The 10,723-nt window shown below is 51.4% G+C and overlaps 1 protein-coding gene across 1 annotated transcript in view; it reads left to right on the top strand.

The window, feature by feature from the left end:
- Positions 1 to 10,723, top strand: part of Grid2ip (Grid2 interacting protein) — a 25,151-nt gene that overhangs the window by 7,688 nt on the left and 6,740 nt on the right. The window contains exons 2-12 of the mRNA XM_033765064.1: positions 1 to 41; positions 238 to 323; positions 2,116 to 2,185; positions 2,678 to 2,772; positions 3,003 to 3,186; positions 6,303 to 6,457; positions 7,862 to 8,008; positions 8,446 to 8,543; positions 8,742 to 8,859; positions 9,547 to 9,902; positions 10,602 to 10,718. The exon at positions 1 to 41 is cut by the window's left edge and continues 268 nt beyond it. Of these exons, the coding sequence (XP_033620955.1) occupies positions 1 to 41; positions 238 to 323; positions 2,116 to 2,185; positions 2,678 to 2,772; positions 3,003 to 3,186; positions 6,303 to 6,457; positions 7,862 to 8,008; positions 8,446 to 8,543; positions 8,742 to 8,859; positions 9,547 to 9,902; positions 10,602 to 10,718 (1,467 nt within the window). The remainder of the gene's footprint in view (positions 42 to 237; positions 324 to 2,115; positions 2,186 to 2,677; positions 2,773 to 3,002; positions 3,187 to 6,302; positions 6,458 to 7,861; positions 8,009 to 8,445; positions 8,544 to 8,741; positions 8,860 to 9,546; positions 9,903 to 10,601; positions 10,719 to 10,723) is intronic.

Here is a 10,723-nt window from a genome sequence, read left to right as displayed (position 1 = left end):
TCGCTGTTAAGTGGCCGCGCCGGCCCCGGGGGAACGCGCAGGTACCCGGGGCGCGAGGGCACTGAACCACTGAACGCCGACGCCCTTCCGGTACAGGCTGGGGATGGGGGAGTGGGCAGAGGGCATGGGAGTGGGCACCTGGAGGGACAAAGGAGGTTAAGAGGGGCTATGGGACATCATCATTCCTGAACCCGGATCCCTGTCCCGCTTCCCACCCTGCCCCTTCTTTCTTGTCAGGACTGTCCGAGTCTACAAGGGCAGTAAGAGCTTTGGCTTCACTCTACGTGGCCATGGGCCTGTCTGGATTGAGTCTGTCTTGCCTGGTAAGGACTGAACAGGTTGTCTTGATTCCTAAAGCCCAGGACAAGGTGAAGGCCCTTTGGTAGCACTCCCTGGTAATTCTATCTTTGTAGACTGCTGCTCAGCCATGCCTCACCCTCTCTAGTAGGTGCCAGCCTCACATAGCCTGTGCCCTCTGAATGTCCCAGGGCCAGCACCTCCAAATCAACCACCTACCCAAGATGCATGAGTTCAGAGGTCTGGGTTCTGACCTCTCTTGCTCCAAGTTAACTGTCACTGCCACTCAAGTGAGCCAAGTTCTTCACTCTGACCTTTCTTTATCCACTAGGATGGCTGAGGTAACTTCCTGGGACACCGGAGCAGCCAGAATAGAGCTGGCCCTTGCCCAAGCTGAGCCCCAAGCAGTATGTCCTGGGCAGAGTCCACTGTGACCTAGGCATTTACTGGCAGGCCTGACTGAGACAGGTGGCAGGGCCTTGCCCACCCCCAGAACTTGCTCCCCAAATCTGGATTCCCTGTCTCCTTCTGAGCAGCCTACCCCTTTACGCTCCTGAAATCCTGGCATCTTGAAGATAGCAGAACCGTTCACATGCAGGAATCCTCCCCCACCCCCGCGCTTCCAGAAGCAGGGGGGCTCATTTCCATTGCGGGAGGTTGCAGTGGGGCAGAAACTACCCTTGACATTGAATTGAACTCTCTCATAACCAACCACCCCACAAGGCTGGGTCACATGTTCGGACCTGTGTCCATCCCTCCTAGAACCTGAGCATGCTGCTCCCCATCCATACCCTTCTGCATCTCACTTCCTTTGTGAGGTGGGAAAGCCCCACGGTACCTCCGCATCGTTCTGAGATCTACTGCTGATAACTGGCAGGCTGCAGTTCTTTTCAGATGTGAGCATCACTAAACTATTGACAGCAGAGTAAGGAAAAGGCCCAAGGAACTGCACTCCTTCCAGACAGGCCATATTGGAGTAGCCACCGCTATCACTCTCTCCTTCCAATCTCAGGACAGACTTTCCCCAGCCCGCCTCTCCCAGGAAGTCTTCCCTGATAGTTCTCTTCCCCTCCAGGCAAACTCCACAGCCTCAAGAGAAAACATTTCACCATCTGAGCGTGTTTTATTTTAAACATTTATCATTTCCCCTACATGGTTCCAAGTCAAATTTAGTGTGAGGACCAATAAAAGAGAAATAAAACATATCAACCAGCCTCCCTCCGAGGCAAAGAGAGAATTAGCTGTTCCTCTGTGTTTTGTTATGTTTTGAATTGTTTTAGTTTTTTGATACAGGGTCTTTCTATGTAGTTCAGGCTGGCTTTGGACTCACTGTGTAGCCCAAGCTGGCCTCAAACTTGTGGCAATTCTCCTGCGTCAGCCTCCCAAGTGCTGGCATTACAGGCATGGGACACCATACCTGACTTGATTTTTACTTATTTTTTGGTTATCTTTGAGATATTGGAGATTGAGCACAAGGCCTTCATACTGAGCTACATCCCCAGCTATTTCTTTGCGGGGGGTGCCGGACAGGGTCTCGCTAAATCACACAGGCTGGGCTTGAACTGACAATCCTCCTGCCTCAGCCTCCCAGTGTGCTGGATTACAGGCCTGTGCCATTATGCCCAACTGCTCCCACATATTTTAAAATGTAGGTTTTATTATTATTCAGGCATGATGAGACCAACAGGTTGGAAAGATATGTTTAGAGGCAAATGCTATACCGTCCCTAACTGAGTCTCCTTTCTCACCTGTATAGTGGGAGAATGGCACATGGCCCTGCCCAGCTGACCAACACACACCCTTTTTCCCCACTTCCAGGCAGCCCAGCTGACAATGCGGCCCTTAAATCAGGTGACCGGATCCTCTTCCTCAACGGACTGGACATGAGGTCAGAGACTACTGGGGACATCAGAGCCAATGATGAACTACCCCCCAGGACTCATGCCCTTGGGACACCCAGGCCAGGGGCACAATTTCCTCTGACCCTCTGATCCCCAGCATTTGTCCTCTTCCTTGAATCAATCCCCTTTCACCTGGCCAGGATCTCAGGTCATCCTTCCAACCAGGAAAATACTACTGTTCTGTGCTGGGGACACAGAATGGAAGGGACCATCTGCATCTTGCTCTGGAAGGGGAGCTCCACCTGGGGATGACATGGGCACAGCTCCTTCCATGACCAGAGGCCCAGAACAGCAGCAAGCCAGGCTGCCTGAGGCCTTGGGTTTCTCCTGCACAGGAGATTACCAAACAGGAGAGGCGGGGACCTGGCTAGTCTGGCCCAACTTGCTTTACGGGCACTGTGGGCAGGCTAGGGAGGTCTGGCCGGTGGCCTGGACAGAGCTTATGCATCAAGCCTTTCTGGGCCATTTCTGCTTGGCAGGAACTGCTCGCACGACAAAGTCGTGTCCATGCTGCAGGGCAGTGGCGCAATGCCCACGCTGGTCGTGGAGGAAGGGCTCATCCCATTTGCCAGCGGTGAGACTCCCATGCTTTCTCAGCCCACAAATGTGAGATATACCAGTCTGCAGAGCACTGTGCTCTTCCCCCAGACCTGCAGCTTCTCTTCCCAGGGCTGCCCCCAGGTGATGCTATAGAGCCACCCTGTCCAGGGCTCTCCCTTCATCCTGTTCCCAGCTGCCAGGGAAACTGCCCCTGGACGGGGAACTCTGGGTCAAAAATGCCTCCCCTGCCTGTGGTCCCAGCAGACTCCGATTCTTTGGATTCCCCCAACCCATCCTCGGCGCTCACCTCCCTGCAGTGGGTGGCAGAGATCCTGCCGTCCAGCATCCGGGTCCAGGGAAGGACGTTCAGCCAGCAGCTGGAGCACCTGCTTACGCCTCCCGAGCGCTATGGGGTCTGCCGGGCTTTGGAGAGCTTCTTCCAGCACAGGTGGCTGGGCAGAATGGTGGTGGGGCTCTAACCAGAGTGTGTTCCAGGTACAACCCAGACTCACCATCCTGGTCTCCCCGCATGAGCCTTCTTAGTCCTTCTCTTGGGAGAGGTTTCAGGAGCAGCTGGTACCACACACCCCGGGTGGGGGTCATTGGGTTGCCCTAGGACAAATTCTGACTCTGACACCTCCTAGCCATGTGACCTTGGGAAAGTCACAGCCTTCTCTGGGGAGCGAGGCAGACAGGGACAGTGTGTGGGACCTCAAGAGAGCCTTGCCTGTGGGACTGACTGGCCATTGGCCAGGCCTTTGGTGTGAGAATAGGGGAATCTTCCTACACCTCAGCTGCAGCAGGCTGTGTTTATCATCCCTGTCAGCCCATGAGGTCATTACCATGGTCTGTACCAAGAAGCCCTTCACTTCTTCATTCCCTTTGCTTTGGCTCCCCCCCCACACACACACACCAGGGCTTTGGACATGCTAAGCAAGCACTTTCCTACTGAGCCACAGCCCCTGCTCTTCCTTTTGTTTAAACGTACTGTAGACTTGACCCATTTAAGTGTGCAATTCAGAGATTTTTTTATATAAATTCACAAATATGTACAATCATTGGGCCAGGCATGTTAGCACACATCTTTAATTCCAGCATTTGGAGACAGAGGCAGGAGGATCACTGTGAGTTCAAGGCCAGCCTGGGCTACATAGTGAGACTTTGTCTCAGAAAACTAAAAACAAACACATAAAAACCCCCAAATACGTGCAGTTGTCACAGTTGATATTAGATTTTCATCGCAGAAAAAAAAAAGCCCGTCCCTTTCACTATGACACCTCCATACACACTTTAAAATCTCCAACCCTTGACCTTAAGCAACCAATAATTTACTTTCTGTCTCTATAGACTTTCCTATTCTGGATTTCCATATGAATGGAATCATATAATATGTAGACTTTTATGCCTGAAATATTTCATTTAGCATCATATTTTCTTATTTATTTGTTTCTTGTTTCTTTTTTCTTGCTTTCCTTCTTTCTTCTTCTTCTTCTTATTATTATCATTATTATTACTATTATTTTGGGGGGTACTGAGGATCAATCTCAGGACCTTGTGCCTGCCCAAGGTGCCACTGAGCTAAATCCCCTTCTTATTTCTTTTTGTTTAGCATTATATGTTCAATATTTGAGGTATAGTGTATACTTAATTCTCTTATATATCCCACTGAATGACTGTACCACATTTTGTCCATCCATTTGTCCAGTGATGAACATATGGGTAATTCTAGCCTCCATTCCTATTAGGCTGTAGTTTCTCTCCCATTTATGTCCACTAGTCTGGCAAGTTTAATGGGGATTTGTTTGAAGGTGTTCTCATAAAGAGTGCATTGCTATTTGATAAGATGAATTTTTCTTTTACATCATTGGTGCATTACATTGTTGCATTGCCTTCTCTCCCAACCCTGTACCAGGAATTGACTCAGGACCTTGTGATTGTGAGGCAGGCACAGTGCCACTGACCTAAATCCCCGGCCCTGTTGCATTGTCTTCTGTGTTGGACTTTTCTACCAAGTACTATGTTAGTTCTGTCCACATTTATGTCTGTGTCCATTTAATGTATTGGTTATAACCAGCCAAATGCCCATCAGTTGCAGCACTGTCCATCTTTTTATTTTTATTAGTCAGGGGGTGCTGGAAATTGAACCCAGCACCTTCACACTGAGCTATATCCCCTACCCTTGTTTGTTTGTTTGCTTTTAATTGTTCAGACAGGGTCTCACTAAGTTACTCAGGCTGGGCTTGTACTTGTAGCCCTCCTGCCTCAGCCTCCAAGAGTGCTGGGATCACAGGCATGCACCACCACATCCAGCTCTTTGATTTTGAGGTGTTTGTTTGTTTGCAGTACTAATGATCAAACTCAGGACCTTGCACTTGCAAGGCAGGTGTGGCTCCACTGAGCTAAATCCCCATCCCCAATTTTGAACATTGTAAATATCTTACCTATTTGTTATTCCTACTGTTGTTCTGTTTGTGTCTAATATTAATGTGTCTAGGTTGTACCTCTTTGAACAAATGTCCTTGACTTTGTATAATCAGGCTCACCACATTTTTGGTCTTATAGTTTTGGCTCTTGGAATTTTAAGTCCTTTTCTCCTTCTAGGTAAAAAAATATTCTCTTAATTTCATAATTTTACCTTTCACCCAACAAGAGTTCACTTCTGTATGTGGAGTTATGTAAAGATCCAGTTCCAGAATCTGGGTATGGTGGTGCATGCCTGTAATCCCAGCACTTGGGAGGCTGAGCCAGGAGGATTGCCGGGAGTTCAAGGCCAGCCAGCCTGGGCTACATAGTGAGTTCAACACCAGCCTGAAATACATGATAACCTGTCTCAAAAAACAAACAAAAAAATCCAATTTTATTTTCCCATAGATTTCAGGGGTCAACAATATGCTTCTATGAAAGATCAAATACTGTAGTAAACATTTCAGGTCTTGTGGGTTCATTTGGGCCTCCATCACAACTACTCAACTCTGCCAAAGTAACTAGGAAATAAACATAGATAAAATATAAACAATGGCTATGATCATATTTCAGTAAAACTTTCTAGCTGTGTGTGGTGGTACACACCTGTAATCCAGTACTTGGGAGACTGATCTGGAGGATTGCTATGAGGTCAAGGCCAGCCTGGGCTACATAGTGAATTCAAGGTAAACCTGGACTACATAGTGAGACCCTGTCTCAAAACAAACAAACAAAAAGCAGATGGTGGACCATATTTTAGTCCCTGGGACATCATCTGCTAGTCCGTGATACACTGAGTCCATTTTCCCAATGCACTTTTTGTGTTTTAATCTTCATAACAGCTCTGTTTGGTAGATGCTATTTTTATCCCCATTTGACAGATGAAGAAACTGAGACACAAAGAAGTTAAGTAACTTGAGAAAGCTGGTAAGCAGCAGAGCTGGGACTTAAAGCTGAGCAGCCTGTTCCCAGAGCCTGCCTACACTGTCCACTGTGCTCTTTCGAGGTCAGAGCAGAGGCTAAATTGGAGGTGCCACTTTGCCTGTCCCAACACTACCAGGCACCCCTGACTCAAGCCCCTTGCTCCTGTGCCCTCCCCAGGAACATTGACACCTTCATCGTCGATGTCTACCCAGTGCTGGACACACCTGCCAAGCAGGTGCTTTGGCAGTTTATCTACCAGCTGCTAACCTATGAGGAGCAGGAGCTGTGTCAGGAGAAGATTGCATGCTTCCTGGGCTACACAGCCATGACAGGTAAGCTTCCTTCTCCTTGGCCTGTGGCTGCCAGCTGCTCAGCCCAGCAGGTAAACAGACACCTACCTGTTCTTGCCTGTGAGGTCTTGAAGCTGTCCCTGCCCCTCCCATGATAGATGTGTCAGGCAAATACACACACAGCACACTGGGGCTTGGCCCATGCTTGGCCTTGAGGATGTGCCTGCACAGCCTGACCTCCATGCAGCATAACCTAAGGCTTAAGACTCCCTCCTCATCTCCTGGGGTCTCAGGAATCTCATGCACAAAATCAGAGTAATCTCAGTGGTTGTGCTGTGCACCCTGGCATGTAAAGAATGGATGGAGAAATTCACCTTGATGCCAGGACTCTGGTTGGCTAAAGCAGGAGGATTGCAAGTAAGCTCAGTCCGGATAACTTAATTACTTAATGAGATCCTGTCTCAAAATATAAACTAAAAAAGGGAGCCAGGGATTTAGCTCAGCATCTCAGTGCCTGCCTTGTAAGTGCAAGGTCCTGAATTTGATCCCCAGTACCAAAAAAGAAAAAGAAAAAGAAAAGAAAGAAGAAAGAAGGACTAGGGAAGGAGTGGTGACATATGCCTTTAATCCCCCCACTTGGGAAATTGAGGCATGAGTTTGAGGCCAGCCGGCCTGGACTACATAGCCAGTTCAAGCCCAGCCTGAACTATACAGCAAGGCCCAGTCTCAAAAAAAGAAAAGAAAAGAAAAAGTTTACATGATCACTGTTTGTAGATCCATCAGTCCTTTGCCACCTGGATCCTAAGCACATGGTCAGGCCATTGCAGATGGTGGGCTCCAGCACACAGCACACACACCCAGTGTGAGTGTGACTTCTATGTGCCCACAAAACTGTGCACTTCCTGGTTGACACCTGTTGAAAGGAAATGATGTTGAACCCTGGGAATTACCCCCACAGGCACTCTGCACCTGCTGTGACAATCCCTGCAGGTCTGCTGTTTACTGGCCCTGGGTGCCCACATTTTCCCTAGTCCTGGGTGCCCACAATTTGTTTAAGAGAACCAAGAGCTTTAGCAAAAAGCTCAGGGTCCAGACTGGGCAGCACGTATCCCACAAATCTGCCTCGGCCTAGAATCTTTCATTTTGCCCAACAAGCTGCGCTGGGCAAGCTTGCTACACTGACAAGCTGGCATTGGGACCCTGGAAACATGGGGTCCTAAGAAGAACTGTGTTGGGGAAGAGGGCTGGGACCCTCCCCACCCAGCTCAGGCCGTGGTCCTCAGCTTTAGAGCCTGGTTTCTGGTCCCTGCTTTTCCCTGAGAGCAATGTCCTGGGGGCCTTCAGGGAAGGGCTCCATATTGCTGCAGATGGCTTCTGCCCTCACCCTCCTTGCTTGAATAGACGTAGAGGACAAGGGTCCCATGTCCTCTCCATGTCCCACAGCAGAGCCTGAGCCTGACCTGGATATAGAACCTGAGCCTGAGCTGGAACCTGAGCCCACCCCAGAGCCTCAGCCTCGGAGCTCCTTCAGGGCCTCTTCCATGTGCCGTCGCAGCCTCCGATCCCAGGGCCTGGAGGCCAGCCTCAGCTGCGGTAAGTCCCAGATGGAAAATATAGCAAGTTGGAGGTAGGACTGGGGCTCAGTTTTCCCACCTGCAAAATGGGCTTGATGAGATGAGAAATTGACAGGACTAGGGGTCAGCAGGGCTGATGCAGTGGCCTCTCTGAGTCTGCAGAGCTTGTTGGGTCTGGACCAGGCCAGAGCTTTAGGGCTCAGGTGTAGAAGCAGGGTATGTGGCACAGGAACTAAAATCCTATAATCCTAGCACTGGTAGGCGGAAGCAGGTGAGTCACAAATTCAATCCCAGCCTGGGTAACACAGTGACTCAGCAAGACTGTATTTTAAAAAGGAGGGTGGGCTAGGGGTTGTAGCTCAGTGCAAGGCCCTGGGTTTAATCCCTGACACCACAAAAGAGAGGGAAAAAATGCTCAGATGTGGTAACTAGACTTCCATGGCAACCTCCTGGCAGGTCTCAGCGACTGCCCTGAGATGCCTCTTCCTCTGATCCCAGGCGAGCGCCAGGCAGGTGATGGCACTTCCCTCCCTGAGACCCCCAACCCGAAGATGGTGAGACCTTCTTCCTGCCTTCTAGGTGGGGTCAGTGTGGGTGGGGACTGGGTGGCCCATGGGGCAGGGCCCACCCCAGACCAAGGCATCCTAGGGGCTACTTCAGGCCTGAGCCAAACACCAAGATCTGGCCTGTGCCACCCTGCTGGGTCTTCACGCGGGTAATCTGGGATGGGTGGTCTCACCCACCTCCCCCAGATGTCAGCTGTCTATGCAGAGCTGGAGTCTCGACTGAACAGCAGCTTCAAGGGGAAGATGGGGACTGTGTCCAAATCCCGGGCCTCCCCCCCAGTCCCCAGCCTGGTGGGCACATCAGGTAAGAGCTTAGCCAGCCCTGGATCCTCAGGGTGTGCTGGCTTCTGTCCTTACGGCTGTTTGAGTGTCATCCTTACCCCTGGGCACACCCTTGGAGCTTCCTTCCTCTCTGCTCTGTGGCCAAGAGACTGGGTTGTAGAGGATGCAGAGGCCTTCATGCATGGGTAGGACTCACTATGGTCAGTCTTGTCCCAGCCCCTTGTCCCCTGTGGCCCTCACCCCAGCTATCTATCTGGAAAAGCAGAGAATTGCCCCCAAGAATTGCCCTCCTGGATAAACTATGAAGTGCATGCAGTGCTCTGTGAGTGGCCCAGGCGGGAAGATTGTTTCCTGGGTATGGGAGATGCCTCCTACCCCTAACCTGGGGCCTATAGAAAGCCCCTCCCTTGTTTGAGTTAGGTCCCTGGTGAGACTCCTGGGATCTGTTCCCAGAGTAGCTGGGGTCTAGCCTGACTTGAGACTAAGTGATTCCCTCTCTGCCACTAGCTCTAACCTCTAGTCACCCTTAGAGAAGATGATGGGTGACAAGGTCACCCAAGGTCTTCTGTGCTGTGCCCAGGGAGGGAAAGGGTGGTGTCCAGTACACAGAACCCACCCACTCCAGGCCCTCCCCTCCAGCCTGCTCCAAGAACCCAGGTCTTGTCTGAAGAGGGGTCCTCACACTTCATCTCCCACATCCCCCATGCAGCGCCCAGGACCCTGTCCAACATCTCATGGCCCAGAGAGCGGCTCTTGCCCTCCCCTTGCTACGACCCGCTGTGCTCAGGGGGCCTGGCCTCCCCCAGCAGCTCTGAATCTCACCCCTACGCCAGCCTGGACAGCAGCAGGGCACCCTCCCCTCAGCCAGACCCCGGACCCACCTGCCCTGACAGCCCCCCAAGCCTGGACCTGGCCCGGCCACCCAGCCACAGGAAGCTCTTCACCTTTTCACACCCGGTGCGGAGTCGGGACACTGATCGCTTCCTGGATGTGCTGAGTGAGCATCTGGGCCCCCCGGTCACCATCGTGGATGATTTCCTAACACCAGAGAATGACTATGAGGAGGTGAGCATACACGCAGCAGCGGGGCTCTGTTAGGGGAGTAGTGTCACCGCTTCTGTAAGGACCTATTACAGACCTGAGCATGTTGGTGTACACCTTTAATCCCAGCACTCTCCAGGCTGAGGTAGGAGGATTGTGCATTCAAGCTTAGCCTGGGCCACTTAGCAACTTAGTGAGACAATCCCCAGGACCAGGGGAAAAAAAGGCTTCTTCCCTCCAGATCTGCCCTGTGATAGCTCCCCACCTGCTCCCATCAGTCCTACAGTCTGTTTCAGGCTACCCCAGTCGCTGGCTGGAGCTACCCCAAGTCTTCCTACAGGATACCTCTTTCTCTGTTAGAGGTTATTCTGCCCTTTGCCTGAAGCTTCCTATATACAGTGTGTCTCAGGCTTCCTCATCCCAGGCTACCCACTCAGTCTCAGGCTAAGCCGCCAGGCTCTTCTGTCCCTTTCCCCAGAAGATCTCACCCTTTGCGTGCAGCTACCCCATCAGCCCCTCTCTGATCAACCTGTTTCTGGTCCCAGGCTATCCTCTGCCCTTCCAGATGCTCCCACCTATATCCTCAGGCCAACCCACCGTACTGTCTAACCACTACCCCAAGCTATCCTGGTCTCCTCTCCAGCTTCCCTAGCATCTCACCCCACCAGCCTGCTCTGGACTCTGGGCACAGCCCTGCCCTGCCCTGATTTGCTCTCCCCCTAGATGAGCTTCCACGATGACCAGGGCAGCTTTGTCACCAATGAGCGGAGCAGTGCTAGCGAGTGTATCAGCAGCAGCGAAGAGGGCAGCTCCCTGACCTACTCCTCCATCTCGGATCACATCCC

Source organism: Fukomys damarensis, unplaced genomic scaffold (assembly GCF_012274545.1).
Source record: "Fukomys damarensis isolate Sample0158 unplaced genomic scaffold, DMR_v1.0_HiC HiC_scaffold_17, whole genome shotgun sequence".
NCBI classification, from domain to species: Eukaryota; Metazoa; Chordata; class Mammalia; order Rodentia; family Bathyergidae; genus Fukomys; species Fukomys damarensis.
The sequence above is the reverse complement of the archived record's forward strand: the minus strand, read 5'-3'. Positions and strand labels throughout refer to the sequence as shown.